We start from the raw sequence: 20151 nt of genomic DNA on the forward strand, positions 1-20151 counted from the left end.
CTGTGATCCCTGTAGAATTATCAGCTGTACTTGACGAAAGCTCAAATTGAAGAATATATGTGGCTGCGCGCATGTACTTAGTAGTATCTTATGTAGAGTAGTGAAACTGTGCAACAGTATGATCACACCTATAGACTAGCTAGGCTGTACTCAGTCAGCAGCTAAAGCAAAACACATTTTGGTGAAGCAGATCAATATTACCAATGCCTAAGCACCTATTGTTCTGAATACCGATTCTATTTCCAGGGATGGAATATCAATGCCTGAGTAGCATGTTATCACCTGCTTAATTGAAGCTCAGACAGTAAGCTATTGTATAGTTACGTAGGAAAATGAGCACACACATCCTCTCATCTCAAGGATAAAGCAGACTGTCGTATGCGTAGAGAGTGGATAGCCCTTTAGGATCCACAATACCTACCTCTGGGATTGCCGCTTACCTCTTCATAGTTAGGGTAAGCTAGAAACTACCTAAGTAAAGCATTAAATGCATCGAAATGGAAGTTGAAACTGTATTGCCAACTTCATTTCTATCGCATGACATTTCCACTCATCAGTCTCTTTCCAGAGCACAGAATGATGGCGGAAGCACCAAAGAACAAGTCACTATTCGAACAGGCGGTTGAAGCTTTCTCATACTTGAAGGAACATCTACCTGAAACTCTGCAACGCCCCCGTGTTGCAGTTGTCTGTGGCTCCGGTTTGGGAGAACTCGCAAATACCATCCATGATGAGCCGCGAGCCGAATTCGAATACTCTTCCATACCCCATTTCCCTTGTCTGACAGGTAAGAATCGAAACATTGAAGCTCAATGTTAACCTGCCGTTTTCTGACCTCTGAAGTGCCCGGACATGCGGGAAAACTCGTCTTTGGACTACTTGCCAACCAGATCCCAGTCGTTCTCATGGTGGGCCGTGCACAGTCAGAACCCTCAACTCATTGCGATTGAATATCATTATTGAAAACTGTTAATATTTTTATTTTGCATGCAGCTACTATGAAGGTCACTCGATACACCAGGTGACATTTCCAATCCGAGTCTTTAAGCTCCTTGGAATTGAGACTATTGTCTGTGAGAACCCCTTTTTTTCTTTTTCTTCTCTTTTCTTTTCTTTTTTTTGGCACGAGACACTTTTAATAATAGTGCACAAATGAACAGTAACAAACGCCGCTGGGGGCCTCAATACTGAATATGCGGTAGGAGACATTGTGATCATCAACGATGTATGCTACCTGTTAGGATGCTGCAAGCTAGGCTCACTGACATTGTCAAACACTTGTAGCATATCTTTCCTGCTGGATTCGCAGGAACACATCCCCTGCGAGGGCCAAACTCGGAGGAGTTCGGACCCCGATTCCCTGCTCTGTCTGACGCATATGATCTCGAGCTCCGTCGCCATGCACATCAAGCATGGAAAGCAGTGATAAGCGAAAACACTAAACGAAGACTACACGAGGGTGTGTATGCCTTTGTTGGGGGCCCCAGGTGAGTAACTATTTCCCCCAGGACCGTCGAAAATTCATACGCAGCCATTCACTAATTATGAACAGTTACGAGACTCGAGCCGAGTGTCGTATGCTTCGCCAATTGGGGGCTGATCTAGTGGGCATGTCAACCGTACCAGAAATAATCGTCGCGAGGCACTGCGGCATTAGGGTACTGGCGTTCAGCTTGGTAACCAATAACGCGGTCCTCTCCCCAGTTCCCCGAGGAGACGATCATCTTCTCCAAGCCAAGAACGTGAGGGAGCTGGACACTATATTGCAAGAAGGGAAGGCAAGCCACGAAGAAGTCCTCGAAGCTGGCCGCACTGCAGCCATCGATATGCAGGTAAGCCTCCGCATTGAGCGGCTTATCCGTATGCATTGGTATTGACAGGGTAGCAGAAACTCGTCATGAAGGCCATATCAAATGTCTATGGGCGCCGGTAGTGTCCACTCTGTGAGTAAATCAAGGATTCGGGCTGCCTTGTGAATCGAATGCCAAGATTGGATAAGGAGCGCGCAAGCGCAATTTCATGAGACGATTCTCATGACGGAACCTCTTCAAGTAGCTAGAGAATGGCAAGTCAGCAGATTAGATCGATCGTCGTATCGAAGCATTCACTCGATTTACGTTCTTCAGCATTTGTAAAATTGGACGTCCTCATTTGCTTCGACGATTCCTTTTTGCACGCAGGTTATTGTAGAATGATTTTTTGCCGCTTTGTTTCGATGTTTGGATCTCCCTGTATTTGGAAGCAAAGCGTTTGGTTTCCCGTTCCAAGGCCAAGGCATCTTCAACGAAAGTCTTCTTGCGGTCTTTCTTGGCGATGCGACCGCTGAAGAATTCCGTTGGACCCTCAATAATTGTTCCCAGCTGAGAATATTTTGGAGGCTGTGCATTGCCGCCTTCTTTCTTGTAGTGCCTCTTGGGATCCAATACAGAACGCATCCTAATGAGCTGAAGATCTCTTTTGAGCTCTGTTGTCAATTCAGTCTTTGGAAGATGGAACCAATCGGCACCGGCGGTTGCCTTTTCCTGTGAGAAAGATATTAGTAATAGAAACCATCAATGAGTTGCAAGTCGAGCTAAATGTGAAGAAATTATGCTCAGAGTAACTATGAAAAATGTGCTCTCATTGGCGCAGCGCAGCCCAATACGGACTGTTGAAGCTGCATCAAGGGCTCACGCAGTGGGAAATTTTCCTCATAGCATGGATACGAAAAGGGTGAGACAAGATATTGACGGATCTTACCTTATGTATTGAGGAGTTGACAGAAGCCTGACCGGTTTTAGAAGTGGACAGGCTCTTGTTGGATAAACTCATTTGCAAGGGTTCAATGATTCGTTTCGTATCGGCCAAGGCAACATCGTCTCGCTGCACAACATAAGATTGTAATGAAGAGTCAGTTGTCAACTTCGGAATGCTGCAATAACCACTCCATCAGCAAACAGCTCAATCGAGCCCAAGTAATAATGAACACGCTTACTTCAGAGGGGGTTTTTCTGAGTGGCTAATGGCTTTGCCCTCCGAAGTGCTCTTCGGCTGAACTTTGCATATTTGCAATCGAGACTCAGCCTCAATAAGCAGCTGTTCGATATCTTGATCATTCAAGCTAATCTCTCCAAGAGATTGCAATGCAACTTCACCACATGGTTCTTCTGGCATATTCATGGGAGCTTGAAGAACAGGAGGTAAAGCAAAGCAGTGAGGAAATATTTGAAATGAAAGAATTTATGGTGGAAAATCCGAGTCCGGGTTTAGCTGTGTTGGGGATAGTTAGATCCCGTGATGCAAAAACCATTAGTCATCTTCCTAAAGAGATACATGTACACTACGGAATCATCAATCTGAGGAATTATTTGGGCATGTCTCTTCAGTAGAGAGCTACTCCATAGTCTGTACCTCAGGCAGTTGTTCTTCTAGGTAGGTATAGATCTAACACGTATGTGTTTACCATACAAGTACACGCATAATTTTGGCTTCGTTCCTAGTAGTCACCCTCAGATACGGATACTGAAGAATTTCTATAAACTCATATTACGTAAGGTAGTCTTTGTTACTTAAGTACTCCGTAAGTACCTTACCTACCCACCAAGGCAGAAGCCCCCATGTAACATACAAAACCTCATTATAGCGAGCCCCAATATAACAAGAACCTCCCTATAACGGAAAAAACCCAATGTCAATTGTTTTCCACCAAAATAACGAGAAACCTCGCCATTATGAGACTTATTATATTATTTTCACTTAAGCTGCCATACAAATCTCATCATAGAGTAGAATATTTTATGTAGATTTATTACTGAATATGCCTCCTAACTAACCCTTCTGCCTATCTAACTGACGCTTTCATCTAGCTCTAGGGTCACCCAATAGGCGGAAGGGTTAGTTAAATAGTCAATTCTAGCATCCTAGAAGCTGCCCTACGGAGGAAATAGTTACTAATAATATTAATTAGATTAGTTAATATACAGATTCTGACTCAGTATAGCTTGGAATAGATGATGATAATAAGGTACCTTAGGGATGGAGAAGTGCGATACGAGGGTTGGTAGTGTTAAAACATAGCAGGCGGAGGGAGTTCCCAGTCTGATTCAGCTGCTTAATCACCATGAGCGTGTTCTAATGACCTAAAAGATGGATTCTCAGGCTCAGCAAGATATTAGGAGCTATTTAATAAGGAAGGACTTAAGGTTGGGATCAGATCTGATCCTCAATATAAGGCGATTTATCGGACCAGAATCACGGACGTATCAGTGAAGCTAATCAACTCGTCTCCATCACCTGTTGGCCTTGAGCGAAAATTCCACTTCTCACTCCTCAGTTGCGTCTGGCCAATGTGTTCAAAAAGCTCAGAATTAAATTTTTGTCGCGGTATACTTGCATTTTAATATGTGCACTTTATCATGTTCAGTTTTTTAGTGTTCCAAACTATCAAGTCCTCGAGGTCCTTGTTGGTGGAGACATCCATACGGCATAGTGCATACCTTGGGTTCAAAGGTACGGTGCGTAATGCTTGGCGCCTGTTCCGCGCGCTCCTTCGACGTTGACATCTTCATATTCCAACCTAGGTAGTTACATTTCGACAATTCGCAACCTATTGCATTATTGTTCTGTATCTCGGACGGGGAGAATAAACTTGGTGAATGTTCTTGTTGATCGATTAATCATACAGAAATCGCAACCGCCTACCGCGTCGCACCGTCAGTCACCTAGCAACGTCTTGGGGAGGAACATATTGCGATACGCCCACTGCTGTCTCAACATCTTAAAGTGCTTCATTTTCTTGTACTCCGGCTTTGATTAATCTACTTGCCGCCAAAATATCACAGAAATGGAACAGTCTTCGCAGAGTACCGGACAGCAGCAAGGTAGACAGCAGCCAGTGTATGACACCAGAAATGGCGGACATTACGGTGAGTAGTATCTGTTCATGTAAATCCTGTGTTCTTAACATATCATCAAACGTGGAAATTAATTCGTCGTTCCAGGTGCCAGTGCTGCGGTATGGTGAACTCGAATCAGCGCAAGTGTTATCTAGCTCGCGATAAAGACTGACTTGGAATATGACAGCTTTCAGCGCAGGGGTATGCCCCCGTTGCCGAGCTTTATACGGGAACATGGGCGAATGCAAGTAACCCAGTTTCGTGATTTTCATTATACTGATGATAGGCAAGGTCAACCAAGGGCTACAAGGCACAGCCCGCGACATACTAACGACCTACTGGCAACACATTATCAACCATCTCGAATCGGACAATCATGACTACAAAATTCACCAGTTACCACTGGCCCGTATAAAAAAGGTCATGAAGGCAGATCCTGAGGTGAAGATGATCTCTGCTGAGGCCCCGATATTATTTGCGAAAGGCTGCGACATTTTCATCACAGAACTTACTATGCGAGCTTGGATACATGCCGAAGACAACAAGCGACGCACGTTGCAAAGATCAGATATCGCAGCAGCCTTATCCAAATCCGATATGTTTGATTTCCTCATTGACATAGTACCTCGTGAAGAGGCAACGTCCCATGCGAAACGGTCGAGCCAGACAACCGCAGGTGCTGCGGGTTCCTCCGCTGCAACAGGTGCCCAATTGCCGCCTTCTCAACATGGTGTTCAACATCCCCCGCACCATATGGCCCCTCCGGATTACGGTTCCCTGGGACAGCATGGCATTGGACAAGACCAAGAATATCGGCAGCCAACAATGTATGGGGGAGCCGTTCAGTCAGATCCAACGGCCGCGTATGGCCAGCCGCAATCCCAAATCTTTGAAGGGATGTACAATCCTTACCCACATCTCCCGCCACAGCAGGTATGCCAAAAATTTGCTCAACATATTTGAAGTTCGCTAGGCAGCATTTCTGTACGCGATTCGGCTAACACTGTTCATTCTGAAAGTGATTCTTTGCAGAGGCTCAAGTCTTCATGGGCAGGTTAACCAGTATATTGGAACTTCATTGTCACGGCGTCGTGATCATATTTTTTGTTGCTAGTATTATGATGGATTCTGTGCCTATCATTACCATGAAGTTTCGAATGGAATCAGACAGAGCGGTTCGCAGTATGCTTAACATTGACTCCGGGTCTAATTTTATCTAAGCTAAAAGTAGGGGGGAGGATTCTTGGTCAGGTCAGTGACGGAAATCTCGAGACATCCAATTTTGAACGTTTCAAGACTTCTTGCCGAACCTTGAGGAAAGCGTTGTGAACTTATCAATCTTTCCTGGACTTTGAACAGTGCGCGTAAGTCTGTAATACAATCAGTAATCGTCCGCTCGGAATAATTGACCAACGATAGACACACTTTTCTAAGAGGATAGGGCCATTGATAGCATCCACGCGGCCATACTTCTTATTTCTTGTAGAAATATCGTAAAACTCGTCCGTATTATCCGCCTGCATTAGATGCACAGTCTGCTGCAATTCGTCGAGGTTCTCCCGAAGAATGGGCACGCCCAAGCTGTCAACAAACTGAGACAAATATTCAACATCTTTCGCAAGGGCCATCACTCCATTGGGGTTGATGCTTTTTACGTCTGAGGAGAGCGGTTGCGCCTACCGAGGCAGCAGGAATTAGCCAGCCCTTATATCAACGATTTAACATGGCATTACCAAGATCATGTTTGCCGCGTGGCTAAGAGCATCGAAGTATATGAGTTCCTTGATTTCTGTTGGGAGACCGAGCAATGTTGAGTTCATTATATTGGACAAAAAACGGGTCAGCGTTTGCATGTAGTTGCTGGGCTCTGTCGGAGGGGTGAGTGCCATCCAGTCATACTCTGCAGTTTCAATGAGATCGTCAATTTTGGAATTGACCACCTCAAAAATTCGCTTTTCTGCAGACTTTTTGTTGCTTCTGAACTTCTCCGTCGCTCTCAAGGATATCGGACCGCCTGCAGCACCCTGGGATCGAGCCGCGGCGAGAAGCTCCTCGAGCTCACGGCACGCTGATTCAAAATGCTCCAGATTGATTAATATCTGAACAATCTGGCCCAAATATTGCGAAGCAAGGCGTTCAACAAGCGTATCGCAAACTTGGTTTGAAAGAAGCTCATCCAAAGCCTGTAACCGTCAGAATGTACTTTCTATGTTTTGCAAACTCACGTGTGACTGACATCTTTGAGAGTCTCATCAATCATATGCGGATGCGAGAAATCTTCATTGGCGAAGAAATAAAACTGGTTCAAGAAGTTGCGGATGTCGATGCAACACAAGGGATACATCTGAGAAAATGGCAGAACACATGGAAACCTAGTTGAGTTAGTGAAGAGAACACAAATCTCAAAATCGAGACCGTGGATGTACACTTGTTCCTCCCTTGGCTTCTCAGGATTGTACCAGCTGACATTGAGGACCTTGTCGTACTCATCCAGCGATTGTATCGGCATGGGCATATAATCGTCCGTGGATACGATCTTACAATTCATGTTAGCAAGGACAAGTTGATCATGATGTTGCAGCATACCTCCTGGAAGTCATCACTGAATCTTTTCTTGAGAAGCTCGGCATATCTCTTGAACAGAGTCAAGAGCAATTCGTCAAAAGTTCCAACGGAGAACTCCCATGTCTGTGTCCAGCAGTAGTCAGTAATAAAGGGCAAGAACATTAGCGACAGCTCCGACATCATGGACCAACATTCATTGTTTGCATAAATAATGCAACAAGATTTTTGATTTTCAGCAAACTCTCAGCATTATCAACTTCAGGAAGCGCTTTTGAAATGAGGCCCATGGCAGTCTGGCACATTGAATCCCAGAGCTCATCGACCTAGTCACAAGCATTAGACTTCACGCCGAGCAAATGGTCAGACGAAGGGTGACTCTACATCGACGGATGACCTCAAGTCTGGCACTCTCTTCATGGTAGCACGCTCTACGATGGCAAAGCCTGCCATTTCTTCTAGGAGGTTGTGTAGGCAAGCCCCGTCCTCGTCAACCAGAGTTATTGAAGCAGGAATTAGAAGCTCCTTTTGTCGGCGACGGGTAGTAGCGTACTCCGTCCGAAACTTGTCCATCTGCCCCAGTGATTGATGGATGTGTAAACATTCAAACAGTGGGGTGAAGTCAACTTGCAGTTCTTCGTTCCGTAATAAATCATATTCTTCGTGCTCATCCGAAACCAGCTCAATAGCAGAGTTCAGTCTGAAATGTCTGAGGTATGATAGTTTCTCTGCCCTCTCCTTTTGCCTTGTCTTCCGGCATTCTGTATGGTAAAGGGCTATTTCTCCGAGGAACTGAGACATCTCTCGGATTCTGTAAAGCCAAGTGTTCAGATCTGATAACACGGCCTCCGCTATCGCTCGCTGGGTCGCTGGTACTGAACGCTGAATCATATCGGCGATCTTATATTGGGTCACGTCCTTGAGGTGCACATTTTGGAGTTCCTCGAGCGCCCGTAAGGCCGCATAGTGATTCTTCTTGGCTAGCAGATCATGAACTTGATTAGCCAGGCGTAGCACCTCCAAGCAGTCCTGGATGGCACGAGAGGTCTCATCAATGTTCTGTCGGTGACTGCGCGACTCTACCAGGGCCTTCTTCTGTTCGGCGAGCCGTTCGGTGCTAGCTTGGATAGATCGGTTTAGGTCTAGAATCTCCGCGGTCAAGCTCACTGTTCCTTCTCTGATACGTAGAAGTTGATTGATTGAAGAGACAAATTCCTGATGGTTTGTGTTGCAGATGGTTTCTATCTCGGCTTCTCTATCGCTGGCGAACTTGGACAACGACTGTAATAATTGAGACGTTCGATTGCCGACGCTATACTCTCTGATTGATGGGATCAATTGATCAATGTAATCCGTGTCCGATGGAGAGATGATGATCTATGACGCATCAAATTAGTGCTCAGAATTCGTGACGCCTACTGCTTTGAACTCACTGAATTTAGCACGTGTGATGGTTCACTACGTGAAGGAACCATTGATGGCATATTTGATGTATCAATATCCTTATTTGCGCAACCTTTGATTGTCAAGAGCGGCTGTGTAAGGATGGTTGATTACCTAGGTGGCCAATATATGTGAGCAGCACAAGTGCCCTGTATCAGGTGTACTTGCTCAAAATTAGAAAGCATGAAAAGACAGATTTATGGTGACAGCTCTTAAGTTGTATGCTGGGGTATAGAGATGACCTAAACATTTAGTGCATGCACTGTGAGCTTTAGTATCTTATCCTTAGAAAGCTGGCTAGAGAGCCTACGTCAGGATAAAGTGTTTTATAATGGTCCGTGCGCTTGTCTTTAAGATAAACCATCTTAGATTAAGTTATTTTAACCCTAAAACAACAACATATACATGGATACGTGCAAGTATGGTGTGAACATTCTCAAATTAGAAACTGGCTGTGAATTGCTCATTTGGCTAGCTCTATCTGTAGGAACTGAATTTACAACTATTACTTAAGTGCAAAGAAAGAGGGTATCCTCTAATTGAGACAGATAGGGGGTAAGAGTAGGGAAGAAGGAATATGCGAATCAGCCTTCCACTGACATGTGCACCAGCATCATGTATAGCCAGGTAAGTCTCTTGGGAAAAATCTAGGTCCTCGATATAACTTATTAGCTTGATTGGTGGTGTTGGTTTAATATACCATGAAATACTAGTCAGAAATCAGAATTACCTTCTATAAGAGAAGTAATGAGGTGCCCAACAGAACTACTCTCTTTTAGTTGCTCTCTTTCTCGGCAATTTTAATTCTTATAAAAACTGAATGTGATGCAGATCATGCAATATGCGCGTTTCTCTTGAATCCCTTAGCCTACACAAAGGGCATGATATTAGCTTACACCCTTGAGGGTTCTTATCGCATCAAAGCAAGTGCTTCAACAGTAACCTAGGATAATAGCATTTCTACCGTAATGATAAGGTCTGAGAATACAATACTCATTTTCCTGGGAGTTGATATAGCTAGGGTCTGCTTAGCCTGGTGATTGTTATTATCACTCGTATGCAATGACAGATTCAATACATAGTAGCCCCGTTGCTGTAGCCGGGACATTGCTCTTAATCTTCTCATGCTGTTTCTTTCGAATTCCATTTTGTCCTGTTACATCTCCTCCTTTTTTAACTCTCTTGAATTATCTCAAAGTCAGGCCATTTCCCCGTGCTCTTCAAGTGTTTGTTAAGAGAAGTGCCACTTCCCTCGATTCCTACCTCTTCTCTTCTTCTTGAGCTGTAATCGCAAGCGTCTTTTATACATTTCGCAAATTGCTTATTCTTTCCAAAAACGGCTGTCATAATATTGGCGAATGTTCAATAGCTTGACACTGTTCCCCGACAAGACACCAGTTCGTTCTCTCGTAATGAGGGCCAACAACTCCTCTCGTGGGTTGAGCAGCCCCTGTTCGACGAACGATGGAATCTCGCCCAATGGATCCCCCGATACCAAGCTTACAGCCTTCTCACCTGAGGATATAAGATCTAAAGGTCGCCCTGAAACCGGTGTTGGTACCTCCCTCAGCGACGCCGGATGCCGCAGGCTATACACAGTGTAAGTGCCCTCCACACGTATATACTCATATATTAACACTGCTTAGGCACTCAGCCGATCCATTTTTGGTGCCATTAAGCACGTCTAATCGCGTGCAGCTGTCCCCAACCGCAGCAAGCTTCACCCCTATCGGGATAGCCGGCAGTGCTGCCAGTGATATCCAAGTTCGCAGCCTGGCCCGCAGCCGTTCAAATATCGGCTCCTTGAATGCTCAAGCTAATGTTGAAATTCGCGGAGCCGGAAGCAGGCCGGGTGGAGTATATGAGAAGGGCCTACCGAATTATGGGCCTATTGGTCGCGCTCCGATTGCTCAAAAGGGCTGCCTAGCTGACATTTTCACTGGAAATTTTGACAATGACAAACGTAGCCGCGCATTTGTGATCGAAAACGTTCCAGCTAGTCTCAACTTTATGTCTCTGGCTGGTTTCTTCAATGTAAGGTTTTCAGGATAAGCTGCTCATGTGCAAGAATGCTGACTCTGCAAAAGCGTCGGGAGTTTGCAACTCTCAGAGGACCAGTTCTTAATGAACTCAGTTCTTTGGGCAAAGTGTATGTTGCATTTGCAGATAGTCGTGAGGCGAAGAAGGCAATCGAGAAGATTCGCCTTCTTCGACCTGAATGGCGTGTTTTCCCACTCACTGCAAAGGAATATGTGCAGCATTCCGAGCCATCTCTTCTCCAGCAGACATCTGATTATGAAGGGCATCTGCTTGTGTCTGTTTACTACGACAGCCGAAACCCGACTTTCAACTCGCATACTGTAGCGCGCTCCCTACAAACTCTTGCGACGACGTTTGGGGACCTCAAGGCATTCGATCTATTCCCCAAGGGACAGGACAATGTCAGCGAGTTTCATCTCGAGTTCTATAACACGCGTGATGCCGAGAATGCCATGGTGACGCTAAATGGCACCACAGTCGATGTAAGTGACATTTTATATTGCGTTGCTTTTCGCATTCAACGATTTCCCCGCGGAACGCACAGTTTTGTAAAAGGGTAACCGCAAGTGCTGATGCATCATTCGGTAAAGGATTGTATTCTGGAGATTGCTCTCTTCAAGCCCGATGTTACCGAAGACAGATCATTCAATGCTCTGCCGAGCCCATCTCCGGTGAAGGATGGAGGTTCACGCTATGGTACTTCTTACCATAGGAACTCACCGTCTGCCGCAACGCGCCCGTTCCGAACGCCTTATATGGAGCTTAGCCCCACTGGTCGCTCTACTGTGCCTTCAGGAGAGCATGTCGGCCTTATAGATTGGATGTCCAGAGCGGGAGAGAAAATCTTGCACTCTCCTCGCCGCGAGATCAGTCGTTATCCTGATGCCCGTACTATTAGCCAGAACGCCGTGGATATCGAAAGGATTCGCCTTGGCTTAGATGTCAGAACAACCGTATGTATGATCGGTCATGCTGTCATCGTCCAGGGATTGACCTGCCAAATTTCCAGATCATGCTCCGCAATATCCCGAATAAAATCGATCAAGTAAGTATAACGCTTATCCTTGCAAGCAGCACGGCATCTGACACACCCAGACTATGCTCAAGGCAATCGTTGACGAGACCAGCCACGGGAAGTACGACTTCATGTATTTGCGCATTGGTAAGAAAGGGCACCCTTGGTCTGATTTCAAAATGAAGCTCACTCTCCGCGTTCTAGATTTTGCGAACAACTGCAAGTGAGTCAATTGCTTTGCCCATGAGCAGGTTTTTCTTGACCTGATCATACTCACATTATTGCCAGCGTCGGCTATGCTTTTATCAATTTCGAAGACGTAAGTCATATCGAACCGTTTGCCCCTATCTCTGTCTGAAAAATGTCTAACAAATTGCCAGCCGATTGATATAATCGATGTCAGACTCCCTTGTCCCCTTTTTGCCACCCGTTTTACTGAACACACAGCAGTTTGTCAAAACGCGAGCTGGGCGTTCCTGGTACGAGATGCCCCTGCCTCTCCATTAACATACACTGACCATCAACTAGGAACTGCTTTAACAGTGACAAAGTCGCGGAAGTTTCATATGCTAGTAGGTGCCACCGGCTGAATGGCGAGATTGGGCATTCTAACTCCTGAATACAGCGATTCAGGGCAAAGATTGCCTTATACAGAAATTCCGAAATAGTTCGGTCATGTTGGAACATCCATCGTTTCGTCCAAAGGTTAGCGCGGCGTAATCAACATGAGCCTAGATAGCATGAAAACTAATAGCGAGTGTAGATTTTCCACACCGGCACTGGGCCTCTTGCTGGCACAGAAGATCGTTTCCCCGGACCGGACAATCCTTCGAAAATGCGTCGCAGCATCGAAAATGCTGAACACATTGGTAAGTCCATATACTTTTAGGACAATATGAGGGTTCGCTAACAAGTCATGTCACCAGGATTGTTCGCACCACGTGTCGGACAGCAATATCGGGATGAACAACGTCGACGCCGTTCACAGTTTGATCGTGGAACTAGCGCTGCCGAACGAGAGATTGTGTATGTCCAGACAATTGCTCCACATCCCTTTGGCGTCAATAATGGCCTGAGAAGTGCTCCCTGCACTTATCCTACATCAACCATATGGTACGATCCGACGATCTCTGAGCGCGGCCCAAGAACGTCCTAGTGCAGAGGTCGCCTCAGAAAATAACACTTCTTCGGACGTGCTTACGGTCTCTGAAGTTCAGGAAAACAATTGATCAAAATTGCGAGACCATACTTGCGAAAAAAAGTGTCGATTGGGACTTGACCTCGCTGGCGACGCAGGACCTTTCACGAACTCATCTTACCCCACTAACTTCTTGTCCCGAGTACAACAGACGCTCGGAGAGCGAGATGACCGACTTGTCTGATTCACAGGAGAGAACCATTCAATGCCCTGGTTGGCACGTACATGGGGTCTCAGTTTGAGTCCAATGTTGGGTTCATCTCCATTTGGAAGCCCATCTCTGTGAGATTTAGGTGTCTTTCCTCCTGGTGTCTATTCTGAAATCATGATTGAAATTATGTGTCCTCCTTTACTTCTCTTTTCTTTTCCCATCCTTAGGAGAAATTAAAGTGAACAATTCGTCTTGCTTTTTGTTTTTGACTTGTCTTCATTCATAGACAGTCTATCTCTGAAAGCGTAAATATTGCTCGTAGCCGACCTTACCGCATTTATTTGCTTCCATGAACGGCATTCATTTCTCTGCGAAACGTATAGAAAGATGTTGGTTGCTCGACGTCTTCGACCAACTTCGTGATGAGATCACGTTTTTCCAGGAGTGGAGCATTAGTCCTTACCTAACTACTCCGTAGCAGTTTGACTTTATGACTGGGCAATATTGATAATGATCCACATAGAGGAGTATCTACTGATTCTAGTCCTGTCCATACAATAGCTCTGTTACGCTCCGCTAAAGTCTTCTCTTGTCCCTTTCCTTTTAATAAAGAAGGAAAAAAAAAGCCCCCTCCCTCCCCCGGACCGGGCCACAAAGGGTGTCTAGACCACGGCGTAGATATCTCTTCATTATTATTCTATTATTCTATCTTCTAATACTTTTTTTTCCCTTTTAACTTGCATTCCTTCTCTTTCTTGCTTGCTTTCATTTTCTCTCTTTTTGTTCACCTGCACCGCGTCTGTTTATGGCATCATCTCATTCCGGATGAGAAGCTCCCATACAATGAATTTGGAAAGCCTATTATACATTGGATACGACAGTTCCACACAAGAGCTTTTCAGTTAACATTATTATTCTGGATTCATGAGCAGCTTATTGCCATCAGAGTGCATTGAAGAAGTAATGGATGTCAAAGAACTCATAGCTTTACATTCACTGCTCCATTTAGTTTTCCACCGAAATAAGAATCAGCACAGAAATACGAAATGGTGGAAGTGGTTGTCTATCTTGAAACGCATCACTCTGAAACTCACTAAATCATTGGAGACCAACTCATCCCATACTGTTTGCCTATATAAAGAGCACTTGGCTTTGCATGTTATTCCACATTGTTACCTGTAAGTCACACAATCATGGCCTATCACCCTGCTATTGCTTTCTAACAACTCAGCCCCATTCAATTTCCATGACTAAACATGTATCAGAGCATTCTCGACGGTCATAGGCGATGGCCAATTTTCCACAATAGGCACAGTACTGGTAGCTGCGCTTGCTCGTTTAACCAGAGCAACAGGGATCGACAAAGAGATGAAGTCCCTGCATCAAAAGAAAATGGTATATCGGCCGTCAACTTGCCTCAAAAATCTGCAACAGGAGGATGTGGGAGAAGTCGTTTCTCGGTTGAGCGAGCCTTTGATTCCTGCTCCAGGCTCTCAGTCTGACCAGCAGAAAGATTTAGAAGGACTGAATAGCCACCAGGGGGAAGCAAGAGCTGCGATTACCACTGTGAAACCTGGGCAAAAGAAGAGGAAGAAGAACGCCATTGATGATCTTTTCAATGGCTTGCTTTGATTGTGCTGACTGGTTGGAGTCATACATTATTCAAGCCTTTGCAGACCATCGAAATTCGCAATGCATCAATTAAAAACCAAGTATGTCCAATTGATATGCTCACAGCAAGTCGGGTAACGACAAGCAACTGAACGAAAAACATTATTGCCAGTTCAAATTTTGCGGCAAGTTCGCTGTAGCCGGTAAATTGATAAACAGATGGTTGAGAATAGTCCACGCCAATGTGTAGAGATATTTTGGTGAAAACACTGTCCAGATGAAAAGATGCGTCCTTAACGCTGTACATGCGGCCATGACGAACATCAAAGTTGTTGCAACATGGAACGTTAGGAGGGTTATATGGCTGTATTTCTCCGCAGACGTTGGATTTGAGTAGAGAAGCCGAGCAGTGGACACCCACCATATGGGCCCAGCCCAGTTGCTTATAAATGTCAAGACTCCTACCAACACCACACTATAACTGCCAATCCCATTATATGCGTTGGAAAGATCAACGGAAGATATTGCATTCGAACCTCCAAATGCAAAAAAATTCATATGCTGTGAAAGCAAGGACGTGATGGTCACTTCAATAGCGCTCATGTTCAGAGAAGCAAGAATTATAAGTTGTAGACGAAACATCAAAAAGATCGGGATATTGGCAGCTCTTGACTGTGTTAGCAAGAAGAGGGTCAGGCTTTCATGGCATATAGTGCCCAGCGAGGCCACTAACGTTTGTCAGTAAACTCCCATGCGGTAGCAACTAGTCAACACTTGCCTCCTGTCAAAGAAAATCGTTTCAGTGTGCCATATTTCATACAGAACGGTGTCACCACCAGTAGGGAAATCCCACACAAGACGAGTCTTGCGGGTAGAATCAATGGCATCCCTTCAAAGCTTTTCTGTATGGGCGACAAAAAGCACTCATCAAGAAGCTCGGGTGAGTCGGACGCCACGAAAACCAGCTTGAAAAATAAGGCCGCTATCGTCGTCAGTATAGCTGCTGAGCGCCAGATATTACTGGGCGGCGAATTGAGACAAAGACGCATGCATGTATCAAAGTAAGTCAGTATAATCAAGGCCCACAAGATGTTCTGATGGCGAGGAAAGAAATCTCGCGCAATGTCTGGCTCAGCAGCAAATTTTTGGCCTGTTTGATTCCAGCGTCTGAGAATTCGATAAGAGATGGCCAGCACAATTGTTGTGCATCTTGCAAATCGTGAGGACGAAGATCGAGGATCTTTCGAACCATGCCATGGGCGGAGTGATTTTATGTGCAGATAGACAGTCCATGCTGTGATGACCCAGTACCAGAATTGCTGCTCTTCCTCCACGTAGCTGCTGGCAAACATCATACCACCATAGCCTAGAATGCTTAACATGAGAAACATCATAGCATGTCTGGACTTTGAAACCAATCCATATGCTGGTAAAAATAAGAGCAAGACAGCAAGAGCCGCGGCCAACAAGCCCAAGTAAAGTCTTGTTGTATTGTATTTACTGGCAGTGCTGCTCATCACCTCTTGGGCAGATCCCAGAACTCTTAGCAGAGCCGATTCGACATCTGGGAGATTTGTCCTGTTAAGCTCGTGTCCGTGAATCAATTCTAGTGCTTGAAACCAGGCACATTGAACTTTGGCAAGACCTGTTGGCAATTGCTTGTCGCAGCCGTGAGGAGTAGTACTTGCTTCAACATCCACATCGGGAAAGGTCCCCTTCATTGTGTTAAGCATCTGCTTGGCGTTTCGAAGCAGGATGTCAATTCTGTGAGAATCTAGAGCCAAGGGGCAATATGTCAGTTTTGAAATATGTTACAAACGAAAAGAAATTGACGGCATTACCATTATCCCACATCATTAGAAACTCTGGTATGAAAATGCCCAGACTATTCAGCGGAATAGGTAAACCTAGAAGTCCCGCCAATGTTGGCGTGATGTCCGTCTGCTCAATAGTCCGATAGTATTGCAAGTCGCTGAATGCTTCAACTGGACTGTCTTCTGGGAGTTTTTTAGTCTGAAACTTTGGTGAAATGAAAAGCAAAGCTGGCGAAGTTTCTCCCGGTGACGAGCCACCATGATTCCCGGCATCGTTCATGCCATGATCTCCGCACAGAACAAACAGGGTCGATTGAAGGTGTTCCTGTTCCTCCATGGCGGCATATATTAGAGCAACAACCGAGTCCATCTCACGTTGTTTTGTCATCATATGTCGGCTACAATATCAGGACACAACTCGGAAACCGAAGTGGAAAGTCAAATTTCTCACCTCTTAGGGCCAGCTTTGTGACCAATGTGGTCCAACCCCAAAAAGTGCATTATGAAGGCCGACCAATCGCCCTCTGATAGCTCCCGGGGAATGTGGCGAGTAACATTGTGATCTACTTCAGTGAAATCCTGTAGGAAGCTATTAATTATTTGACTGATTTGTGTGTCTTCTAGCGGTCCCTTGATTTATGACTTACCGATACGAAGAAACTCGTAGTCCCATCAAACCTATCAAAGACTCCCGGAAATAGCTTGATCCAAGTGTCATCCCCATACATGACGAGCTGACCTCCTTGCGCCTTTAACTGCGCTAGCCATGTATCTTGATACGCGAGGGTAGAAGAGGTATCGGACTCTGCGATGTTCAATATCACGTCCAAGAAGGACGGCACGGAGCCAGTTGTCATGGCCTTGAGTCGAGGCATCGTGACCGTTGGAGAGCTAGCATGGGCCGTGAAAGGTAGAGCGGCTCCAGAACGGATTAGACTGTCGATCTCGTAAAGCGTCAGTCAGAGCAGATTCCGTGGTAAAATTATTATGTGGCTGCTGGTTGACCTTTGAGTGAAGTAAAATCCGGAAGTCTTCGAATAGACGAAATCACTAGCATTGAGCCTCAGTCAGGGATACAGAATTGAGCATTTAGATACAACCAGTCGTACCTGCGCAACGCATCAATCACCATGAAAATCACTCTATCAAAGACTTTTGGTGCGACAGAATCAACATTAGTCTCATCAAAAGTAGCCAGTCCTGGAAGCAAAGACTTGTAGGGGAAAAACCCGGATGAAAATATTGAAATAGCTACAACAATGAGTATATTGGCGATTAGGATCGCCCAATTCTCCCGTTTGACAGCCATCTTGCGTAGTCTTCGATATCTGTTGACCTGAGCGCCAAGTAAGTCATAGGGTAATCGAAACCTGTCGCATATCAACCGCGACTTGCTTATTTTATTGAGGTCTCGTAAGCTGCCAGGTTGTGATGGAAGACTCCAGAGCCCATTCAAGGAGGTACTGTCTCATTATGGGCAAGTGCTTCTTACACAACACCGTTCGCTATTTATTTACACATGCTAACCCAGTATGGAATTCAAGCGGCAGAATATTATTCTGCCAGTCAGCTGACCACATCCGCAATCTCCGCAACTTCAATGTATCCTATCTTTCTGATTATTACTACCATAGTAAAATCCTCAGTTTCACTCACCTTAGGGATATCCCGGGGGTGGGGGGGTGCGGGGGGAAGAAGCCCGTCTTGGGGCACCTCCTCCCATATTGGGCTAGCATGTTGTGTATAGCGAACGGTGCTGTGTAAATAGTACGAGTTGCCAAAGTATCCAGAGTATGCACCACAGTACCACTAAAACAGATACGTGTGGATTTCCATAAGTGGAAACTTGATAGCCATGACAATAACAACGCACGGCCTTGAGCCAAAAATATTAATTCATGATGGCTTGATGCAAGGTACATGTTCCTTCTAGTATGCGATTTCGAGAAGTCTCAATATGGAGTTATCGCCCAGCAATGTTTGTGCTTGATATATTTGTACCATGAAAGCTCTCTCATGTTTGAGGCAATGGGGCTGAGAAAATGCAAGTATCTTTTGCAAGCTAAAAACTCCGAACGCCGCTTTTCCAGATGTCATTCGTACGCTTCCTCGAGATTTACTCAATCACTTTCTTTGAGATCCCTTTTTTGTTTTCGTAGAATGCGAATGGAAGACAATGGACGAATGGGCCTTCTTGCGTTTTTGAACACGTCCTGATTTCTGAGAGCGACTTTGAGTGTGTTTAACGGACATTGTGTCGATTTCCATGTCTAAAGAGAAACCCGCATGAGCAATGTGATTTCTTCGCGAAGATTTGGTCCTCTATCGATGAGGTAAAGGAGAAAGAGAGACCCACCTCCATTTAGTACCGATGGTTTGCTGTCTGCAGATTTGACTTGGCTACCTGTATGCAGTAGGAATGAGACTGTTGATCGAAGAACGAATATGCGGTTGAACTATATTGAGAACTGATGGTGAGAGCAACATACCAGTTCCTGTAGTATCCAAGTCCATACTTGACGTTTTGTGTTCTCTAATTATCGGCTGAGAAGCCAGCTCTTTCAATTTTGCGGACAGTCTCTCTGTCCGCGCATCAACAGCAGGGCCAAAGACTGTGGCCCGGAGTTTCGCCCTGTTGCGCTTGGAAACGCTGGCTCGAACACTCTTTGCCATATTATTTGTTCCGAGGAAAACTTAGAACCTTAGCAGTTGTGAGGAAAAGACGGGAAAAGATGGGAAAAGATGGGAAAAGATGGGGGTCAGAAAGGTGGTAATTAATGGGAGGGAAAGTTGGAATCGCGATGTACGGAGTAGATACAAGATATTTTTTCCCGACTTCACTCTAGTCTCGTTCTGGGCCATCTTATGTCATCACATCGGAAACCTTACTGGGTCTTTGCTCTGTCGCATCTGAGGTGCAACAGGAGGGAGTCTCGGTCACAGATGTATACAGCTTCCTTTTTTTTTATTTTTATTTTTTATTTCTTTTTTCCTTTACTTATCTGATTTTACTGCTAAGAATCGAAATTGTGAATAAGACAAGAATTGAAATGTCTTTCAATAGAGCTGACGACCTAAGTGCACTTGCCTCTAACCACACTTCTTGAGTCAATTTATATCCTCCGCGCTCTACCATTCGCACTCACCATATCAGCTCGGAATCATGGCCTCTGCCGGTCACTCATCTGAGCTCCAGAGCGTTGTTGCTTTGGTAAAGACACTTACAAATGCACAGCTCAAAGATATCTTGAGGAGTGAGGGGCTCGCTGTTTCTGGTGTTAAAGCTTCGCTACAACTCCGGATAATAGACTGTTCGTCCTCCCTATATTTGCTATCTTCCTTTCATTTCAATTGGTTCTCAAGAACACTGGGACTGGCTAGAGCAATGGCTGACTCTATTATCTAGATATTGAAAGACTCAACCAAGGAGGACATACTGAACG

The 20151-nt window shown here is 45.2% G+C and overlaps 6 protein-coding genes across 6 annotated transcripts; 3 read left to right on the top strand and 3 right to left on the bottom strand.

Moving 5' to 3' along the window:
- Positions 1 to 576: 576 nt before the first annotated feature.
- CDV56_100439 (purine-nucleoside phosphorylase) lies at positions 577 to 1933 on the top strand (the record flags this gene model as incomplete). Its single annotated transcript, XM_026754058.1, has 7 exons — positions 577 to 787; positions 844 to 922; positions 994 to 1073; positions 1161 to 1225; positions 1285 to 1487; positions 1553 to 1832; positions 1889 to 1933. 7 exons carry the CDS (start codon positions 577 to 579, stop codon positions 1931 to 1933), a joined length of 963 nt encoding a protein of 320 aa, XP_026610888.1.
- Positions 1934 to 2147: 214 nt separating this feature from the next.
- CDV56_100662 (Fcf2 domain-containing protein) lies at positions 2148 to 2435 on the bottom strand (the record flags this gene model as incomplete). Its single annotated transcript, XM_026754281.1, has 1 exon — positions 2148 to 2435. One exon carries the CDS (start codon positions 2433 to 2435, stop codon positions 2148 to 2150), a length of 288 nt encoding a protein of 95 aa, XP_026610889.1.
- A 2718-nt stretch (positions 2436 to 5153) lies between these two features.
- Positions 5154 to 5837, top strand: hapE (CCAAT-binding factor complex subunit HapE; the record flags this gene model as incomplete). Its single annotated transcript, XM_026754749.1, has 1 exon — positions 5154 to 5837. The coding sequence occupies one exon, from the start codon at positions 5154 to 5156 to the stop codon at positions 5835 to 5837; it is 684 nt and encodes a 227-aa protein (XP_026610890.1).
- A 328-nt stretch (positions 5838 to 6165) lies between these two features.
- CDV56_101291 (Rab GTPase-binding exocyst subunit SEC15) lies at positions 6166 to 8920 on the bottom strand (the record flags this gene model as incomplete). The annotated part of the gene is made up of 8 exons (XM_026754910.1): positions 6166 to 6244; positions 6300 to 6550; positions 6608 to 7057; positions 7111 to 7410; positions 7461 to 7562; positions 7631 to 7762; positions 7821 to 8813; positions 8870 to 8920. 8 exons carry the CDS (start codon positions 8918 to 8920, stop codon positions 6166 to 6168), a joined length of 2358 nt encoding a protein of 785 aa, XP_026610891.1.
- Positions 8921 to 10291: 1371 nt separating this feature from the next.
- CDV56_101881 (uncharacterized protein) lies at positions 10292 to 14915 on the top strand (the record flags this gene model as incomplete). Its single annotated transcript, XM_026755500.1, has 14 exons — positions 10292 to 10479; positions 10526 to 10913; positions 10967 to 11401; positions 11510 to 11872; positions 11929 to 11964; positions 12015 to 12157; positions 12223 to 12253; positions 12315 to 12332; positions 12385 to 12413; positions 12463 to 12506; positions 12560 to 12639; positions 12698 to 12803; positions 12861 to 12960; positions 14549 to 14915. 14 exons carry the CDS (start codon positions 10292 to 10294, stop codon positions 14913 to 14915), a joined length of 2328 nt encoding a protein of 775 aa, XP_026610892.1.
- Positions 14916 to 15056: 141 nt separating this feature from the next.
- las21 (mannose-ethanolamine phosphotransferase LAS21) lies at positions 15057 to 18017 on the bottom strand (the record flags this gene model as incomplete). The annotated part of the gene is made up of 7 exons (XM_026756143.1): positions 15057 to 15622; positions 15715 to 16668; positions 16736 to 17106; positions 17160 to 17287; positions 17356 to 17644; positions 17714 to 17758; positions 17818 to 18017. 7 exons carry the CDS (start codon positions 18015 to 18017, stop codon positions 15057 to 15059), a joined length of 2553 nt encoding a protein of 850 aa, XP_026610893.1.
- Between the last annotated feature and the right edge of the window lie 2134 nt (positions 18018 to 20151).

This window comes from Aspergillus thermomutatus (genome assembly GCF_002237265.1).
Source record: "Aspergillus thermomutatus strain HMR AF 39 chromosome Unknown NODE_269, whole genome shotgun sequence".
NCBI lineage: Eukaryota > Fungi > Ascomycota > Eurotiomycetes > Eurotiales > Aspergillaceae > Aspergillus > Aspergillus thermomutatus.